General features: G+C 38.2%; 1 protein-coding gene across 2 annotated transcripts in view; it reads right to left on the reverse strand.

Annotated features, from left to right (window-relative positions):
- CFAP47 (cilia and flagella associated protein 47) overlaps window positions 1–21,951 on the reverse strand; it is a 769,322-nt gene that overhangs the window by 651,889 nt on the left and 95,482 nt on the right. For both annotated transcript variants that reach the window (XM_073614843.1, XM_073614844.1), the window contains exons 8-16: window positions 20,644–20,774; window positions 16,036–16,271; window positions 12,330–12,519; window positions 10,710–10,932; window positions 7,445–7,597; window positions 7,120–7,309; window positions 5,471–5,567; window positions 4,439–4,655; window positions 2,699–2,943 (exon numbers count right to left, since the gene is read on the reverse strand). In XM_073614843.1, the coding sequence (XP_073470944.1) occupies window positions 2,699–2,943; window positions 4,439–4,655; window positions 5,471–5,567; window positions 7,120–7,309; window positions 7,445–7,597; window positions 10,710–10,932; window positions 12,330–12,519; window positions 16,036–16,271; window positions 20,644–20,774 (1,682 nt within the window). The remainder of the gene's footprint in view (window positions 1–2,698; window positions 2,944–4,438; window positions 4,656–5,470; window positions 5,568–7,119; window positions 7,310–7,444; window positions 7,598–10,709; window positions 10,933–12,329; window positions 12,520–16,035; window positions 16,272–20,643; window positions 20,775–21,951) is intronic.

The following is a 21,951-nucleotide window of genomic DNA, read 5'->3' on the forward strand; positions in this document are numbered from 1 at the left end:
GCAAGCTTGGCGCCTGATATTGATTCATTCCATGGGAATACTGGGATAAAGTGTAGCCAGACCCCCATCTTGGGGTAAGAATAGCTGGTAAGCACCTTGAGAGTTGGGTGTGCACTTTTGGGTGTGAAGATTTACACTGAAATATGGATTTTTGATGGACTCTACAGGATTATTTATTAAAGTTTTTTTTAACACATTCATATGTACAGTTTTTGATTGATATATATACACACATTTCTTACTTGATTTAATGTATGCACTTTATATTGATAGTACAACATGGTTTTGATTAATAATATGATGACAAATAGGTGATATGAAATATGAATAATGCAAAAGGTAACAGATTTGTAAACATACATGCATGCATGTAGAAGTTTTCATTCAGTTTCAGAGTGTTTGCATAAAAAAAAAGCTATTTAGTTCTGCTTTAATGACATCCATAAGTTTATAAACCCTATAAGTTTGAGCATACCTCTCAACAGTCCCGGATTGGGCGGGACTGTCCCACATTACAGGGACTTTGTCCGGCATCACTTCATCTGTTAATTATATAGTAACTTCCAGGGCAAGTGTGAATATCAAGCACAGCCAGGGATTGGCCAGAAATCCAGCTAGGTGTGCTCTGTGCAGTTGCAACTGTCAAATTCAAGCTGTGATGTTGGGGATGGACGAGACTGCTACTCACTACTTTGTCAATCAGCATATAAGGAAAAAGCCCACGCGTACACATTGCTGATTGGGGTTTTGTGGAAGCCCTGCACTCACAGCATGGCTTCTGAAGTTAAAAGTAGCTCTCCCCCACGGCTCCTATAGCAGCCTCCCTGCTCTGCACTGAGAGCGGGGACAAGAGCTGGTCTGTTAATGCAGCATTATCGAAGGGAGGGGTGTGATCTGCACTATTATCCTTATTTCCTTCCTGCTCGGGGAGGGGAGATTGGGAGCTGGAAATTAAGAAGAGTGTGCATTGACTTAGTGCACTGAAAAAGAAAACAAAGCTGTGACAGAGCCAGCTACAGAAAGGTACTTTTACAAAGATTACCATCTTGAAGATGGTAGAGCTTTGGGGAAGGGGAGGGAAGAACAGAGGTGTTGTGTTTTGTATGTGTGTGTGGTTTTGTATGTGTGTGGTTTTGTATGTGTGTGTGTGTGTTTTGTATGTCTGTGGTTTTGTATGTTCGTGTAGTCTGTATGTGTGTGTGTTTTGTATGTGTGTGGTTTTGTATGTGTGTGTTTTGTATGTGTGTGGTCTGTATGTGTGTGTGTGGTTTTGTGTGTGTGTTTTGTATGTGTGTGTGTGTGTGTTTTGTCTGTGTGTGTGTTTGTTTTGTATGCGTGTGTATGTGTTTTGTATGTGTGGAGGTTATAGCTGAGGAGAGGTGCAATAGTGAGATGTGAATAGATGAATGGCCTCTGTACCTAGCGCTCTCTTGAACCCTGTGCATAACTTACTCCAGAACCCTGCACTCTGTACGTAATGCACTCCAGAACCCTGCACTCTGTATCTAACACACCCCAGAACCCTGCACTCTGTGCCTAGCACTCTCCTGCACTCTGTACATAATGCACCACAAAACCCTGCACCCTGTGTAAAAAATACTCCAGAGGCCTGCACTTTGTACATAGCACACTTCCGAACCCACTTTCCTGTACATAATGCACTCCAGAACCCTGCACTCCGTATCTAGCACTCTCCTAAACTCTGTACCCATTAAGCCCCTCCCACTGCTAAATTTTTGGCCACACCCACTTTTGCCATGGTGCGTGTAGCACGCTGCCAGTCACTTTCTACCTTAAAGTGTTACTAAACCCACAACAGTAAAATCAGTCTGTATATGCAGCATAGCATGCTTGTTATACTCAATGTGGAACTTAAGGGGTTAATCCTCTGCATTGTGTAAAAAGGCTGTTTTATCCTGTATTCACAGATTCTCCTGCACTGTATCTGGGGAAGGCCAGCTAACACAGGCAGGGTAGCCGACCTGCACATGCTCAGTTGTGTCTTTTGTGCTTGTTCTCAGAGCTAGCCAGGTCACATGATATAGACATCACACATGTGGGCCTGTATTCAGGCTGCAGTGGAAATCTCCTCCTTCCTGAACTCTCAGCACTGGAGAAACTGTGCAGTTTATCATGTAACCGTTGTATACAAATCATCCAAAAAGGTATACAGTGGCAGTTATTTTAATGTAAAAAGAAGATTTATAAGCTGTGGGAACTGTGGGGGGATGAACTATTTTCATATTACTGGGTTTAGTAACACTTTAATTGTCCCTCATTCTGAATTTCTAAAGTTGGAAGGTATGGTTTGAGGATTTTGTTTGTGGGGCGTTTAGTAATAAGTTGACACTGATTATAAATTTGTGAGACCTGGACTTAAAATTATCATTGGATGTTCTGGGATGTTCTTGTTGTTAGGGAAGTCCCATAAAACCAGGGTTCATAAAACAGTAGAAATCTATTTTACTGGGCCTTGCCTGGCTACTTTAATAATTGAGTCTCTGAGAATATGCAATCTGAAAGTAATCAGCTATATATAATTACATTTAAAAAAAAAATTGTATCATTCACTTACCATCTTCATGCACTCTTTCACTAAACTGTAGAGCAGTATGGACTAGGACTGTTTCAATATACAAAAGACAAAATACTAACAGTAATTGCATAGTAATCACAAACAACGTTCTAGCTGAATTACCTCTTGCTGGGCGTATTGAAAAAGCTATTCCTTTTTCAGTTATGATTGGCTTCCAGCTAAATTCAGCTGGGTGATTTCTGCGATTGTATAATCTTATGGACGATCTAAATCCTGTCTCAGCTAAAAAGTCATTGTTCGGCTTCAGAATCAGCTCGTGACATGATAGCTCAAGGGCAACAGGAACTGTTTTTGCTGTTACAAGGATGTGACCAGCATGTTTGCTGTTTACAGTGTAGGTAATTGACCTGTAAAAAGTATTCAGAAAATGTATGTTTTAATACTCTTATAGTTGTTTGGGTTAACAGTGATATAATAACCAGCAAAATTAGCACAATGAGTCAGATGCAAAGAGCATACCACACTGTTTAATGTCTGATCATTCAAAGAAACAGCCTGCTCACACATATATATATCTCTATTACTTTCTAGTGCTTGTGATCTTAGCTATAGCTTCAGGGTCACAAAGAATTGCATCTGGAAACCATGTTAGCTCATAAAGGTGGCTGATGAAAGAATATGTTTAAAGAGTCTATCTATTAATAATGAGGGCATAAAGTCCTGGTGAGCCTGCAGTACTAAATAAAATGCTGACAGTAACCAAAAGGTTATTCCCCTAAGTACAATAACTTTAAAGAGGTTAACTGCTTGACTTCCATATAGTTAAAGTAAGTTTGTGACTTACAGCTGGTATATATATATATATATATATATATATATATATATATATATATATACACATACACTGTATTTTCAATCTTATTTTAAAGAACTTCAACAATATTATTATGAGATATATATATAAATATATATACATACATACACACATATATATATATATATATATATATATATAATCATAAGTTTTGGGATTTCTTCATTAATAATTAGACAATACACAAAAAGTATTGTCAACATAACATATGATGGTTTGAGAGACAGTGAACTTGGAAGCCTGTCCCTCACTGATGAGAGTAGCGAGTATGGAGATTAGGGGGGAAGCATGTTGATTAGGGATGGTCCCGATGTTCGAGTCAAACGGATGTTCGTGTGTTTGCTGAACACACAAAGAATTGGGGCGTTCGTCAGGCTGTTCGCCCGCCAAGCGCCCCATAATGCACTGTGTTCTCACAGTGCATTGGTTGCTGATTGGCCAAAGCATGCACCTGACCTGTATGCTTTGGCCAAACAGGGCGCAGTGTACGCTGGTTGTTAAGGAGCGAAGTTGGGGAGTATTCTGCATTAACTCTAACGACCTAGGCTGGGGATGGAGAAAAGACAGATTAACAGTGTATATGTGTTGAGGTGAAGATAGGTGCTGCCAGTATTCTCTAAGATTGTTCCCTGTTCTCCTCCTGGTTTATATGGTGGGCTGTAAGTAGAGAAGTCATGTCACCAAAGCTGCAATTTACAACCTGGTATGTCCTTGTTGTAGCCAGACATATGTCTCAATGGGGATTAATCCTAAAAATGATATCTGCTTGTCCGTGGTCACCATAAATGGAAGGAAGGGCCACTTTACCATCCATCCAAGGAGATCAAATCATTGGACTCTAACAGATCAACATATAGTGCAGCTAGCTTTAGGGTACACTTTAATGCCATGATATTTAGTATTAATCCATAAAAACTTCCAGGGTGTGCACGAGTCTTTAGTGACGTTTCTGAACCAGGAGCCTACAAGAGATCCTGTCAATGGCTATTCTGATTAAAAAATAAATAAATACATTAATTCATTCTTACTTCTTAAATTTCCCTAGTGAGTTTGTTTCAAAGACAACAGGAATGTCAGTCTTTGACATAGGTGGCACAACATGAGAAAGGGGGCTAGTTTGCTGCAGCTCATCACAGTCTATCTCCACCTGAACCCAGATGTACATGGGAAGACTATTTATGATGTTCAGTTCTTTAATAGACGTGGATCGTACACAGACTTCACCAAAATCTATTGTGGAAGGACCTGTGAAATGTAAAAGGAAAATGTTACAAACATCAAAAGACAAACAATTAAATTCTGTTAAGTTCTGTTGAATTTTGTATTTATTTGGAAAAAAGGCAACCTGTCAAAGTAGTTCATGCACGTATACCAATTTACAGACATCATATGGTGATTTACAGAATTCAGTTTGTTTCCATTGTTAATATCATGTTTTCTTGTATATGAATTACTACATATGTCCTCCTGAGGAAGATTGAAATGTGTTGAGGCTTAATATCTACTGTGCTTCTCTACTGCGCATCCATCATGTAACATTCATCTCATATGACATTATGTTATTTTATATCATTTGTATCTGTACCGATTTGTTGATCAGTCAGTGGATCACTGATGTTTATATAGTTTTTTACGTGTAATAGTGGTTGATGGATGGCTGTACCCATTAGTGATCTACAGAGTTACAGGGAGAATTTCATTATATTCTGTTTACGTATTGTGAGATCATTACCGGTCCATCTTTGACCCAACACTATATTATCAGCCATTGCACTATTTTTAAGCATTTTTTTATGGTGCAATAAAATTTGTAAAACATCTTTTATAATTATTTTCTTGTGTCTTTCTTGGGTGCCTAAAAGTCTTCTATATTTATTCTAAAAAAAAAAAGTTTATTTGGTTTCTTTGGCACATCAAGTTGAAACATGTATTATTTTTGTCTAATTTACAGTCATGTCTATCTTTTATTTATTCATTGGTTTTGTTAATTATATAGTTCATATTTGAGTATACTGTAGAAGAATGTTTTTACAGTCTTATTTCTATATCTCAGCTCTTACCTACAACTACTTGATGAAGTTGCTGAGGTGTCAGTTCCAAGCTGCAGTCTTCCTTCTCAGATACAGTGCATGGCATTGCATTAAGCCCCTCATTAATCTAAAGCACAGAGCACAATGTATTATTATGATAAAATAATAGCAGAAAATGCCAAGTAAGGTATGCATATGAAGTCAAAGTTTTCAATTCAGGTGGTGCCTCATGTTTCAAGTACTGCCTAAAGGCCATAGTAATATGCAGTATATAATCTTGATGGTGACTTTGTAAGTTATTTTAAAAGTTGACTTATATCCATTTAAGAAGTGTTTTTGAAGTTAGAGTCTCTAGGATTAAATATTTTAATACTATTTAAAACCATTATTTTAATGTCCATAATTACAAACATTTGAAGGATATTTGCATGGCAACATTAAGGTGTTTTATTCAATAGTACCAGTGCATTATTACAGAGCAAATTCATGTACGTTACATGCATTAGCATATAAGGCCCTTGGGCACGTAAAAAATAATTGTTCTTTATGTGATAGGTTGTAACAACACATCATACCCTGCCTACACAATGTACATCAGTATGCGCATGTTATACAAAGCATAACGCATGTGAGCTGGTTTGAACAGGCCCTAAATCAATGACCTGAACATATATATGTTAAATATGTTATGTTATATACATCTGAAAATATTTCAAAGCTGTTCTAAAAATGTACCATTATTGGTTTTCAAGTCAATCTCTGTCTCCCTGTGAAATTTTTTTGGCCTTAGGAATAGACTGTTCCTAGGGCTTAGACTTCTGCGCATGAGCACAAGCTCCCACCCCCTGTCATTCAACTATCAAATGACAGAATGACAGAGGCAGGGCTTAGCGTTGAGAGGAAATGGGGCTTAAAGCTTATGTAAACCCATGAACAAAAAACTAATATAATTCAGCCTACCCGTCCTCAGATGTGATGGCTGCATTTGTTTTCTTTTTCAGTTTTTTTTTTTATTGTTTTCACCTTGTGATTCTGCCAATAACAGACTTCCTGGCCTAAGGTGATATTTACTTACTGTACTGTACTGTAGCCAAGGAGAAGCAGTGTTGTCACACTAACACAAAACTACTCTCTCCAATCTTCTCTATAATAGTGGGGAATGGATCTGAAATCTACTTTATTCAATCAGTCATTGCAGCCAATCAGCTTCAGCGCTGATCAGTGTATTCTGACAGCAGAGGAATCCCATTGTCAGAACAGAATAGCACACCTGGATTGTGTGGATTGGGGAACCAATTCTTTTTTTTAAATTCATCCCACTGAATTCATCCCGGCTGAACAAAAAAAATAAATAAATAAAATAAGTGTGTATACCCATCTAAAGAATGAAACACAGGCACAGGAAGTTATCAGCTGGCTGATAATATTCTAGCAAGAACAATTAAATCAGTTATTGAATGGTTAAAAAAAAGAAAAAACACTTTCAATGGTATATTTAACAGACCAAAGGGGACCAAAAAAGAGAAGTGTACTGGTAAATTTTACTTACCGATCATTCAATTTCCTGTGCATAGCCTCATCCAAGTAATTTCACAGTGACACAGAGATCAATTTGAAGGCTTACACAGGTATTTGCAAGCACCACATGGTCCTAGCACTTCAAAGTATAAGATACTTACTTCTTTGGTCACAGATCTAGATTCTGCAGATGCCAGCTGGCGAGTTGTCATCATGCGACCTTTGGTGACGGGAGCAGTTTTTGGCTTTTTCTGTTCATTAAAACATTCAGCAACTGAGTAAGTGGGTGGCTGTAGACCTGCTGCTGGTGTAATCCCAATTTCTATATCATTGTTTGTTTCTTGAAACTCTCTATAAGAAAATAAGTTAAGATAGAAAAACATAAGATAATAAACTTAAATGTAACATGCAAAGACATAGAGTGGAAAGCATGTAATACACTATCTCTTAAGATATAGTATATGGTTGATTACAAAGACAATATACCTGTCTTTCTTCTCTTTAAGGCGTAGCTCCCTCCTGTCTTTTATATAATTGGTATAATAGTCCTTATGGGTTTGCTTTATTGTTTCTTCTTCTTCTGTGTATGCATAATCAGGATCTACATAGTTATATCTTTCCATTTTGGTAAAAATAGTCCTATTAGATAATAATTTTTATTTTATTATTTTATATTTCATGCTGTAAGTTATGTAAAATATGTGCTCCAAAAAAAATATACATCAAGTATTTTAAACACAACAATCAAAAAGGTTCTAAAGTGATTTGCTGATAAGATCATTGGCAGTGGTTTGTGTCTCCACAGGGCATAATGAAGGTGTCACACAATTGCAGGTGGATTACACATTTATTTACTTGACATAAATTACGGACACCATTATTTGGCTGTAGCAGCTGGATGAATCTTGAAATTCTAGTGGAAAATATCACCATTTCTAGAGAGCTTTAAGAAGCTAGGAAAATGTTATTGTGCTAAGAACAGTGCAAAATATAAAAGTCGATTGGAACAGAGAAGGAGTTTAAAACCTAAATTAACTCTCTCTTAATAAAAAAAAAATTGTATCTCAATGGCAGGTGCCAGAAATCTGTTAATTATAAGTGCTATACTGTTAGTGTTCTTTATAACAATGAAAGTCCAAGTGCTCCTCTTTCCCAGGCTGCAGGCTTCACAGAGGGTCTGCTGCCCTCTATGTGAATTCGATGTTCCCCCATTGTGTTACAACTAGCGCTGCACAATCAAAAGGGAACATGAGCATTACTAATTAGAGAACTCTAGCTGTCATTTGCAGAGGCACGTCACACCTTGGCTGAGAGATTTCTACAACCAAAGTTTGTCAAGGCCTGGATTTGAACCTGGAACCTCTGCTGTGTCAGGCAATGTCTCTTCTTGCTGAGCTACCTGGAATGCTGGACAGTTCCCTGGACAATTCCTTGAAGGATCCTGTCTTGAACCCTGAACTCTTTGCTCCTCCTATGAACTTCCTGATTTAAGCCATGTCTTTGCACTTCCTGTTTGCCAGATTACTGTGCTCTCTCCAGCCAGTATCCCACTCCTGTCTTCCCTGCTGCCGTCCATATTTTGCTACCACTCATTATTGACCCTTGGCTTGTTCCTCAACTACGCTTCTGCCTGATCTCAACCTGCAACTACTCATTATCAAACTTAGCCCGGGGTCACATTGACTGTGGGAATGAAATTGTGTGAGTTCAGCTGAACTCGTACAATTTCATTCCTGCATGTCAGTCCTGACTTCGGGGGCGATTTCAGAGACATCTGTGCGGGTTTCTGTACAGATGTCAATGGAAGTCGCACCCTGAAATCAACAAAAGTAGTGCAGAAACTACTTTTGGGAATTGGTGCGGCGTCGCACCAGTTCGGACACTGCCATTGCAGGGAATTGTCGCCGATTTGGCACGTCAGGTGAGTCTGTGTCATTTATGAGGGTGACTGCCTGAGTACCTATCCTGCTGGTCAGTGGTAGTTCCGCTACTGCTATAGGAACTGGTCTTTGAGCCTGACCCCTGATCATCACACAATTTTTGATGAGTGTTACATTGGGTTTTTGACATCGATTAACAATAGGGTAAACTTTAGTAGTTTCAGTCTTAAAGTAACATTTTAGACAGTTTCTCAAAACTTGCATTGCTAAAAATTCAAGATTTATGTATGCATTTGTGCATTTGTTGTTGATCCAAATGTCACGTTAAGATTTTTCATTTAAATTCATTGTGTTTATGAATTTTTTAAGCCGGATGGAAAAAAAAAGCCACCGATCAAGAAACCAAATCAAACAAGGTGAGGTCATGTGACACCACCAACTGTAGTGGGTATTTTATGTCTATATTTTACGTTAGCCACACCTGTTAAGTATTGACCTGAAAGCCCAAGACTGCTGACATATTCATTAAAAATCAAACATCACCAGAAACACAAAGATAAAGTGTTCTTTCTAAACCCAAAGATATATTTTAATCTAAAATCCTACTGGCACACAAACCAGAAGATTAACCACATACTGTGAATTCAGGACATCATGGCCCCACTCCCTGAGAAAGTCAGCTACGCATCTTTATTCACAATGATTGTCAAGTGGGGAGAATGGAGCCCAGAGTTAAAAAGTTTATACAAAAGCAAAAAAATAAATAAATAAATAAATAAAATTAGCAAAGGGGGCATGATCTACTAATAATCGTTCCATGCAATGGGGGCGCTAATGGAGCTGTGACAAGCATTCATAAAGAGTGCCCAACTATGATTGCCCTTTCCATCCAGCTCTGCCATTCATAGAAACCATGCTACAGCTTCTCTAAATGAGCCAAGATCTATGAATGGAGGGAACCCTTTCATAGATCCCGTTTAATTTTATTTATGGTCGTAGTATGGCTTCAATGAATGGGGGAGCTGCGCAAAATGGGCGATGAGTGCCTGTTACAGCTCCCTCAGCACTATTAACCTCCACTGAACTGGATACTAACATTTACAAGTAAAGTTGATCCGGGGAACATCCAATTGCCTCTTGAGAGGATCAAGAAGGAATGTTTTCCCCTGCTGCAGCAATTTGCTGGGTTTTTTTTGCCTTCCTCTGGATCAACTGCGGGTATAGGATTGTGTATATGGGATTGTAAAAAAAATGTTGTTTTTTTTTCCTCTTTTTATTGGTTGAACTAGATGGACTTGTGTCTTTTTTCAACCTGACTAACTATGTAACTATGTAACTGTTCATGCATCCTTTCTGCAGTGATATAGTTTTGTTCAAACCCTCTAGCTGTCATTTTGGCTAGACAGCTTAAACAGTATGTAAATGAGGAGAAAAATATGAATTAAGGCATGTGAAATAGGAAAAAAGAAAGAATTCATTAACGGTACACTATTAATATTTGTATATTAATGGATGCAGTGATACATTTATCAGAATACAACATTTTTTCAGTAGCTGTCCTGTAATGCGAATGATGATGAATGATGAGAATTTTTTTAATAACCTGAAAATAAAGCTATGCCTAGGATTTGTCAAAGGGAATTAAAAACAATGGTTATTATGAGAAGTACAGAATGTACAGGTTACAGCATATAACCTAAAACACAACACTAATAAAAGTTGCACTAATAAGCAACCAGTGGCTATTTTAAAAATCATGAAAGGTTTCATCAGGCTAAAGAAATTATCACCTTTTAAATTTGTATAACTGCTCCTTCGCTATAGTGCCATAACATTCTTCGCAATAACACAGTTGAATAAACCTACAGTACCTGTATTGTGCTTTGCGGTCACTAGGTCTTATGCTCGCTGCTCGATCATTTGGAAATGCCACTTGCACGTCTTTGTAAACACCACTTGTTTTCTGGTGATCGTGTATGTGTGTTTTAGCTGCATTCAAAGTAGCCATGCGTGAGGATTCTGTTGCCATTGTAGATTCTTGGGGTGCTGCTTGCACGAACTGTCCAACAGGGTTAGTAATCAAAGGAGTAATTCCTGCAATAAAAATGGTAAATACTGAGGCTATGTTCTCTGACCTGCGGTAAGCAATGAATGTATTGCAATGTTTAAAGAAAAGGAATCAGTACTTTTGGTAGTTAAGACCTGAACCAAACATACACACACACACACACACACACATATTATATATACATACATATATACATATACACACACATATACATACACACACTGTAAAAAATATAAAACATCCATTTAGAAGTGTATAAAATATACATAAACATTATTCTACTGGGGCTTGACATAAATAGTACTAGTAGGTACCAAAATTATTTCTGAGCTTACTAGATTTGATATGCAGCAGAAAAAATATCACCGTTGGTGCCAGTCACTGAACATTTGTCTTAATGTAACAGTAAACATTTTTGTGTATTTTTTCCCCCAGAGATATTTTTAACAGGCATTACTGCTATAAAATGTCTAGTGAATATAACTGGTGTCATTCTATATTCTAGCCAACACTGGTACAATTTTATTTAACACTACTAGACATTGTTTTTAATGTACTACATTTATCTGGACAATGCTGCCAACAAACAACATTACAGAATGTGTCTCAGCAACTTTTATAGACCTTCCTGCTTATAGAGAGTGTGAGAGGATAGAAATACACAAACTGCAACTGCTTAGGCAGAGGGGCATAGGTCATCTGAAGTGTGAGATTTTATAATCTGTCAACTGTCTCCCATTTCCTAAAAATGCCAGGTCAGACAGTAGACAAGAAAGCACTTGTCCCCGACACCCCAACTAAAGTGCCAGGCTTGTAAGAAAGTAAAGAGGGGATATAAACATAGTCATGTAAAAAATAAATAAACAAGTACCCCACATGAAAATATTTGAGTTTTTTAACATACTTGAACAGGCAAGCATTGGATCTTCATTCACACGGTGCCTTTAGAGAAAGGTAGTATACTTGCAAAAACACATGCTGTAAATTTGTCCGTTTCAAATATTTATTCAACAAAATTAGCAACAGATATAATTTTATATTATGATAAAAAGTGAGTATACTGCTGGCCTCAAAAGCTGGTATTGCTCCCTTTGGCAAAAATGCTCATCAGCATTTTGCATATTGCTCACCATTCTGACATCCTCCATCCAAAATTCCTTCAGCTGCAACATGCTTGTGGGCTTCCTTGCATGAACTGCCTGTTTCAAATCATCCACAACATTTCAATTTGATTTGAATTAGAACTTCAACTAGGCCAGTCCACAACCCTCCATTTTTTCTTTTTAAACCATCCATTAGTGGATTTGCTAATGTGTTTTGAATCATTATGATAAATGATTGTTTCCAGGTAAACCTTAATATTTGGACAGATATCCTCACTTTCTCACCAAACATACAGATATAGCTATTTAAATTAACTTACCCGGGTTGACTCTCATGATAATTTTGTTAGTTGATGGTTTGCAAGTTGCTAAGAAAGTGAGCTTTTTTTGGTGAAATTCTTTTGTTTTTAGGGGTGACAAATTATCATCTGATGTAGGACCCAAAATATCCACCACTTGTTTTACTTTAAAAGTTCCTGCTTGATGTGGAACAAACGAAAACATCACATCCTAAAAAAAGAGCATAAACATTAGACACAAAAACCACTAAAGTACTGATTGCTGTGTATTCTTATTAAAGATGTGTATTCTTATTAAAGAACTGGGTAAATTGTCCTTAATTGCTGGGCTTTTACCAACAGACACCCAAAATGGTAAAGGAGTAGGTTTGGATTATAAAAAAAGCAAACACACATGCTCACCTTCATTATTGGTCTGATGCTGCAGCTGTTCCCCACCTGTTCTAAGCCCAAGAACTGAGTGATCACATAATCACTCAGTCCTTGGTTAGCTCTGAGCAGAGAGCAGTGACTGTCTGTCACCACTCTCCATTCTGCCCTTCCAGCACTGACTGTAGTGCTGAAAGGGCAGTGCAGGAGAAGAGGAGGGTTCAGTTGGCTTCGGGTCTCAGTCACACTCTGAGAGTTTAAGTCAGCTGTAAATCAGGCAGCTGGACAGATCTGAACAATATGGCCAAGGTTCTTTCATATCCTGGAGAGGCTCTATAATATCAGCCAACAGTAAGCTTTAGCCTACTGTAGGCTGATTCTTGGTCAAAGAATAGCACAAGCAAGTGCACCCCTGTGAGTGCTTTGGCCATACTTCTCTTTTAATGATCCAAAAGGCATGAAAAAATGTAATTCAGAGTACTTTCTGAAACCATTATTTTACATTCTATTCAAATCTACGTGGCTCTTCGTGCCCCGTTTGCACAGTCATGGCAGCCCATTTATTTAAATTAGCTACTGTGCCTGCTTTTCCAGCAGGGAAGAGGTCCCCATACCTTTTCTAAAACAAGCCTGCACAAAAATCAAATGGTACTTCTGCACCATGCTTTTCCTCATGCAGGAAACTGCACTGCCTATTTCAGTACATGGGGATGCCAGTAAGAGTTAATGGCATCCTGTGTGTTTTCTTTAAAGCGCCGCATTTTGTGTGTGGCTGCATGCAGGTGTGGGAATACATGTATTCCAGGGTCTTACGGCGAGGTCAGTGGCTGGTGAGGTCAGTGGCTAGTATCAGAGCCAGATACACACAGGTTACATACGCCACAAACGTTAGAGCGAGAGCAATAATTCTAGTACTAGACCTCCTCTGTAACTCTAAACATGTAACCTGTACATTTTTTTAAAGAGTCGCTTATGGAAATTTTTAAGTACTGAAGTTTGGCGCCATTCCACAAGTGTGCGCAATTTTAAAGCGTGACACGTTAGGTATCTATTTACTTGGCGTAACACCATCTAGTGGGTTTCTTTAAAAAAAAAAAAACGGGTTTGAAAAATTGCTGCACAAATACCGTGTAACATAAAAAGTTGCAACAACCACCATTTTGTTCCTTAGGGTGTCTGCTGAAACAATATATTCATTGTTTGGGGGCTCTGAGTAATTTTCTAGCAAAAAAATGATGATTTTTACACGTAGAAGAGAAGTGTCAGCATTGGCCTGGGTTACCATAAGTAATATACAAATAATTATTATATATTGTTTTTAAGGTAATTTACTATATTTTCAAAAACTGTACTCAAGCAGGTGGCTTAATGGACAAATTACTGAAGTTTGAATTTATAACTTCAAACCAGTAATTTTACAGTAAATAGATAAATAATAAATGATTATCTTATAACATATAGCATAATAATATATTATTTAGCTTGTACCTTTTCAACAGCAGCAGATTCTCATTCTCCCTCTTAACTGTGTGAAAAAAACATGGGATTATGGGTAAATCTTATACACATAAACACATGTTTTTTCCTTGTAGTTAGAAGGGCTGGGCTGGAAGGGAGTATTTGACTTTTAGACACATGCCCCTTCTATGACACTGCAGTGAGAGGAGAGCCTTTGCTGCAGCATTTTTATTGGACAGCTGGGGCCAATGGTACTTTACCATTGGTACAAGGCTCCAAGCTGTCCATTGAGGCACTGTGAGCTCATCCTCTCAGTCTGCCGCAAACAGAGTGTGCCAGCTTGTATTTAAACTGGCCGCTCTGTATGTAGCTTCTGACAGGCTGCGCAAGCAGCCCCGTATTTCTGGAACCATAGGTCTCAGGAGCCCCATTTTGACCAGTGGTGGGGCAGGACTTCGGCTACCTACTCCCTACCCCCAAACTTGAGGTCTTTGTGACCCTAAGTCGCTGAGCTACGACCCTCAAAGCGCTATCTTTTTTTTTTATCCCACAAAGCCTCCCCTGCCTCCCCTGACTGCACGTCCCTGATGTATTCCCGGGTGACCTGAGAAGGAGAGGATTGGGGCTGCTTTGTGCCAAACCATTGCGCAGAGCAGGTAAGTATGTTATGTTTGTTATTTCAAAAACAAAACATTTTTTCCAATTACAATCACATTAAAGCTATTGTGGTAAGCACTTTCTATAACTAATCATTGCATCTTATGAGGTATTTATGCTACTAACAGACAGCAGCACATGGCCAGGTTTGAAATCAGTCTTAGTTAGGACAGTAGCTCTGTGTATTTAATATAATACAAAAGATAATAGCTCCATACTTTATGTTTTTCTGAAACACAGTCTCATCAGCACTTCTTTAGACATGCATTGAGTCGGAATGGACATATGGGAGCTTGCTTTTGAGGGATCATTCTAGGATTATATCATCTATACTTTGGATTCAATACTTAGGGCAGTGTTTCTCAACCGTTTTTTCAGTCTGTACAATCTCAAGGCACCCCATTCTAAAATGTAAAAAACAAAACTAGAAGTTCTCTATAATGCAGCCACATCCACACATGTTGGACACCGAACTTTAGATGTGATTCTTACAAAGCAAATACAGCTTTTTACACTGGTACTGACTAGTAATCCAACATTTCTCTCTCTTACTCAGGTAATGTAACCCCAATGCTGACAGGGAGGGACAAAAAAAAAAGGAGCACCACTGTTGTGCTACTTTTCATTCAATTATATTATCGGTTCTTAGGAAACTAGCGGCTGGTTGTAATGATACATAAGTAAAACTGGCTTTGTGAAACAAAAAGTCAGGGTTGATCCACTCGCTGGCTTGTGAACAATTTTTTACCAATATGGGGTAATTTTCCAAGGCACCCCTGAAGAACCCAGAAAGCACCCCAGGGTGCCACAACACCTCTGTTCAAAAAGGCTAGATATAGATAGATAGATAGATAGATAGATAGATAGATAGATAGATAGATAGATAGATAGATAGATAGATAGATAGATAGATAGATAGATTCGTTTGGTTAGGTTTCTACATCTAAAAAAAAATTTTTTTCCTTTTTTTTTTTTTTTTTTTTTTTACACAATAACACTGCATTTTAGGTCTAGGGACACCTTAAAGAAACTGTATTGTTCCGTTTTAAACATTACAAGTACAAAGAATGTTATTCAAGTCATTACTGTTGTCATCACGTTACAGAATACAGCTATTGAACTTAGTTAACAGATGCATACAGAGACAAAAAAGACAGAAATTCATGTTAACAGATTTACCAAATCTTGGACAGCTTTATCTGTAATGCTAATGCTTTTCAGATCTAGAAAGCTGTTTTTGTACCTGTGAATGTCCTGGCTCTATCTTTCCATTAGCTGGAGAGATATGAAAATGGGATATCTTGCGAAAGCTGAACACCACAGGGAGGAATTGAGACTCATTTTTTAGCGAACAGAGAATATCGATCCTTTCACCAATCAAGCATTCCTTAAAATTGTATGTTGTCCCTGGACTGAATGTTAATGTGACCGGGAAAGCAGAGCCAGTGGCAGCCAGTTCCACATAGCGTTTATTTTGTCCTGCAATGAAAATAAAAAAAGCAAAGACGGTAATGACAATGTAATAGCTTTAATTCAGACAATAATCTTACAAATCATTTTCATTTTTGTCATTTAACACATTGGGTTTAATTTACTAAAATTGGAGAGTACAAAATCTGGTGCAGCTCAGTATAGAAACCAATCAGCTTCCAGGTTTTATTGTCAAAGCTTAATTGAACAAGCTGAAATTAGAAGCTGATTGGCTAGCAAGCACAGCTGCACCAGATTTTGGACTCTCTAGGGCTACCAGAAAACAAACTGCTATTTATGTTTGAAGGTGTTTTTCGAATGTTTCCTGTTTTCTTCACAAATGTTGTGAAGGGACCCAAACAGTACAACAAAGCAGTAGGCAAAAACATGTAGATACACTAAGGATGCACTCATACTAGCACCATTACCCAGTCCCGGGTGCAGTTCGGCCTCCTGGGCGAGTGCTCCAAACCGTGCCCGGGACCAGTTAAGCGTACTGGAGTGCATGAAGTGATCGTTCCAGTGTGGCGTTCCTGATGAGAAAGAGCCGCTGATCCAATCTCTGGAGCCGATCGGGTGAGGGATTGTTGGAGTGTATGGCTGCTACCAGGCGAGTGTGACCCTTATCATCTGGGGTCCATCTTTTTCGGAAAGAGGCCAACCATGTGATTGTATGTTTACTGTCCAGAGTTAAAACACAGGACCATTGTGCAGAGTGTGCGGGGCGGCATCATCAAATCTCCTTGTCTCTTTACATTTGCTAATTTGTTGCATTCTGGACAATCTTTTGATACATTTAACATAAATATTTGTGTGGAATATATATTCACTTTTTTGTGGGAGGATCATCCTTTCATCATAGATTTATTTAAACTTTAATGTTTTTGGATTTTTTTTTTCACATTAGAGATAAATTTTATGTAGTAATGAGTGACACCTTTATTCACATATTTGGGTGTATTAATTTGCGCAGTCTTCTTTGTGTCTATATAATTTGTCTTAATTAAGTATTTAATTTTGTCAGAAGATAGCAGCATTCACTTTAATTTCAAAATTTATTTTTTCTATTTTAAGTATTTAATTTTGTATTATCTTTATCACGTTTCTTGCTTATTTTGTTTAAGCATCACATTCTAGGGTGTTGGGTTTAGCTCAGATTAATTAACATATACATTGTGCCCATCAATGCAGACTCAGTCTGTTCCCGCCAATGCCGCCTCGGTCTGTGCCGATCAGTGCAGTCTTGGTCTGTGCCCATCAATGTAGACTCAGTCTGTGCCCATCAATGCAGACTCACCAGTGCCTGGATCTCTCGCTATGTCACGGAGTGTCCTAGACCTCCTGTTCTGTCTATCACAGGAGGAGCCGCCGGTCTAAGAGGCGGGACTTTGTTACAGCGCAGCCGAAGAATTCAGATGCAAGCTCTGTGACATGTGTGATGTACAGTACACAGGAGGGGAGGACTCTGTATTTGGATCCACAGATCAAAGCAACCCCAGGGCAGGTGGCCTACCGCAAAGACCGTTTACAGACACCTTGCCGATCCCTGATTTCAGGGGGGAACTTGCCCCACTTTGCGGACCCCCCATGCTTCCTGGTCTGGTTAGCAAGGAAGTGTGCCCAAGAACACTTGTAAGTACAAACCAGTGTGAGTCTAAAGTGTCCAAAAAAATCTGCACTCAGTGATATGTGTAATAATAATTAAATGAATAAACAAATACAATTTAAATCAGACAGCTGCACTCACATATACCTGAATACTGGATAACAGCAAGCACAAACCTAGAAATGTTGAGTAATCTCTTTAAGAACCAAGCAAAAAAACAAAATAGAGCAATCAACTAATACAGCAAGCTTAATAAGTGTGATAAGTGAACCATATGTGAACCAGATGTGTGACTACAAAGTAAATTAAATGAATGTCCAAAAGTGATTATCCACACATAATATTATTCATCTGTGATTCCCAACAGTGCTCCACCGCAGTGGAGTGACTACGCTTACCAGATGGTTAGACCCTTAATATAGGAGGTCTAACAGCGCTTATTATATACCAGGGACACCGATGGATATGGAACAGAAGGCTTTCCACTGCTGTACTAGCAATCAAAAGTTCTCCAAAAAACACAGAACCTGATTGAGTATACTGCATAACCACCATGTATTTATTATATAGAGAGATACTCACAAGGATGAAAGACAAAACGCATGTAAGAAAACTCCGCTCGGCTGAGAGGGCATGATGACGTCAGTGCTAGCTCTGCGTTTCGTCACAAAATACGTCGTCAAGGGGCTAGTGGGTAGCGCTGACGCCATCCATATCAAATATAAAGGCTACAATACAGAATACCTAATAAGCCATTCCCTCTCTATGTTTTACTGTACAGCAATAATAAGGAGAACACCACCTTCACACAATGCCTCTATAATTAAAAAGATTAAAACCAAGTCAAAAATGTAAAATAAAAAATTTAGCAATAAACCTTAAATCAAAATTTTGTTGTCAATCACTTCTCTTTGGCATCAGGTGTTAATGCCATCTTGTGGCCAAAAATGAAAATTGCAACTCCAGTGTCAAAAGGCTTTAAAACGGTGTTAAACCCACAAGCAAACATAGTTATATAAATAGTATTTTTGGAAAAGTCCATCTAGTTCAACCAATAAAAGGGGGGAAAAAATTATACATTTTTATTATATTACACATAATATTATTATTATTACATTGCAGCTTACCATTTCTTAAATGTGATTGCTAGATTTGTTTTCTTTTTTTAGGCTTTCTTTTCTGTTTTCACCTGATCTGACCAGTAAGTCTGCTATTTTTTTAAAGAACAAGCTCTCCAGCAGCTTTTTATTTATTTATGTAAAACCTTTCTTCCAAAAGGCAAAAATGGTTTGCTGTAACTGTTTATAAAGTATTACCTGGAGTTTTGCTTCAATTTGTTGGTGTATTTAAATCTGCTAGTCCATCTAACACTCCCCTCCCCCAGACGGACAATGCTGTTGTTCAAAGGTGCCCTCGTGCTCATTCATCCAGAGTGGGGGCACTCCAAAACAGCAGGTGTGTTACTAGCCAGATCACCAGGTGAAAACAAAGGGAAAAAAACCTAATGTTTGGTAAGCTGCAATATAATGCCTTTTTGGATTTGAGTTTAGTGTCACTTTAACTTGTGTTAAAAACATTTATATTTTTTTAAAATATAAATGCAAACATAAAAGGTTTGCTTACATCCCAAGAAGTGTCAGACTACCAAAAAAAATAAAATAAAAAAATAAGAAATATACAAAAAAAAAATAAAAATAAAAACACCACACAAGGGTCTAAAAACAATAAGTCCCTTTAGGAGCTGTTAAGGCTTCATAGCCTACTTTGACCACTGGCTGCAGGAAAATGCACCAAAATCGTGGTGGCTGGAGGTTAAAATGTTCCTATCCTGAACACGATTCTTTTGCGTTCTGGAGAGGGAGGTTGAAGCTCCGCTAACTGTGGCAGCTCCTAAACTCTGCTAAAAGCCTATGCGTACATGACACAGGCTTTTACGGAGTTGAGTTAAGGAGCTTTGGCAAAAAAAAAATGCCAAAAAGCTCCTAAACTTAAGTTTAGGAGCTGCTAGGGTACATGGAGCCTTACTGTTATTTATAAAACATTTAAGGTTCAATGATATATTGAGTCTTAATGGACAATAAGATTTTATCAAAAATATCAAGCAAAAATATCAAGTTTCAAGCTGTGAAATCTCCCTTCTGCTATTGCTACCATGCTAATGTGGCGCAAACGTATCGACGCCAACAAGTTTTAAACGTGCTGGATTCTGCCAATACATATTGCTTCAAAACAGAATAAAAGACTCGTAGTCTTTGATTTTCCTTTTTAACACTTAGCTTTGCAATGACTTTGAACCTGGAGTCAGAGGACATAGAGTGGGCAAGAAGGGTCACTGTTTATGTTTGTAAAAGGGATCACTTCTGCATATAATAAAGAGGACATGGATTAACATTATAACAGACTCATATCTTTTGCAGCTGTGAATTTTGGGACTACCATGATGTATTATTATGCCATTGACATTGGCTGCGAAAGCGACAGCTGTGTGTACAGAATGTTTTTTGGCAGTCCACCGGTTAAAGGCCTCATTAGGATGAAGGTAGAATTATAACCCAATTAGAAATTTAAAATAAACAAAAGGTGCATTGGTGGTAAAACATTTTTTAATACTAAAAGATTTTCTCTGTATTTTTTCTGCTTGTCTGACATTACCAAAACGCAACTATTAAATCACACACTTTTCTTTTTTCTTGAGTATTGAGCCAACCTGTTGTGCTTTTCATACTAGGGATCTAATATTTATGCATCTTTCCTGTTTTAATGTATGATACCCACCTATGTTACTCATTTTTATGTCTGCATGTGACTGGAGGAATCCATCTTTGCTTCCTACTATTTCAAACCTCATGAAGAGTGCATAGTCCTGCTGGGATGGAAGTTCATTTGAATCAATGTCTTCATTTTGCCTAAAAGAAATATAAATCCTGTGAGATTTAGATTTAAGCTGAGAGTTTTCCAAGAACCTGGTCTACTTAGCAGAATGTGTTTTTAGGTTTTTTGCCCACTTTTATATATGCCAAAAACAAAGGTACATGGGGGTTATTTACTGAAGGCAAATCCACTCCGCACTACAAGTGCACTTGGAAGTGCAGTCGCTGTAGATCTGAAGGGAAGATCGAAATGAGGGGAAACTCTGCTGATTTATATCATCCAATCATGTGCAAGCAAAAATGCTGTTTTTTATTTTTCTTGCATGTCCCCCTCAGAGCTACAGAGACTGTACTTCCAATTGCACTTGTAGTGCAAAGTGGATTTGCCTTTAGTAGACCTGAGCACACACACCAAAGTATTGAGGAGAAATCACTGACTAGATAATACTCTCTTTTGTAGGCAACACCCACTTGACTCAAACCAGTTTCACACCTACTTACAGACCCTTATCCTGCTGAAAAAAGCATTATCTGCATCTTTACACAGTGACAGACTATCTGTCAAATATCCACCCCTATGTTTTTAATCAGGGGGCCAGAACACACAAACCCAAACAGCAATGACCAACATCTCTTTACCTTGCAGTATACACATCAGGACAGTAAGGGCTAGTTTACATTTGCTTCAAAACAAGGCTTCGGACACGCTTTGTTAAAGCTCTCTGAAGGCCAGTCAAAGCTCCTGTCACTAAATAAAGCTTACAGTCCTGCTTACACCTTGCTTTTGCTTGGTGTTTCGATGAGGCTTCAATGAGGCTTTGGTGGGGCTTCGATGAGGCTTCGGTGGAGCTTCAATGAGGCTTTGGTGAAGCCACGATGGGGGCTTTGGTGGGGCTTCAAGAGAGCTTTGCAATGGACTTCTATAGAGGCTTTGAAGATGCTTTGAAGCACCACTAAAGCTACATGGAGTATAATTTTTGAAGCAAATCTGAAGCAAAGAAATGGTAAGGTGTAAACAGGACTGTAAGCTAACCATTTTATTTAGTGACCGGAGCTTTGACTAGCGTTCAGAAAGCTTTAACAAAGCCTGTCAGAAGCTTTGTTTTGAAGCAAGTGTAAACTAGCCGCTAATGTGTGTTGAAGCCAAAGCAAGTGTAAATGAGCCCTAACTGTCACCCACCTTGTCAGGACATTTCTGCCATCACCATCATAG

The sequence above is a fragment of the Aquarana catesbeiana genome, linkage group LG02 (assembly GCF_042186555.1).
Source record: "Aquarana catesbeiana isolate 2022-GZ linkage group LG02, ASM4218655v1, whole genome shotgun sequence".
NCBI classification, from domain to species: domain Eukaryota; kingdom Metazoa; phylum Chordata; class Amphibia; order Anura; family Ranidae; genus Aquarana; species Aquarana catesbeiana.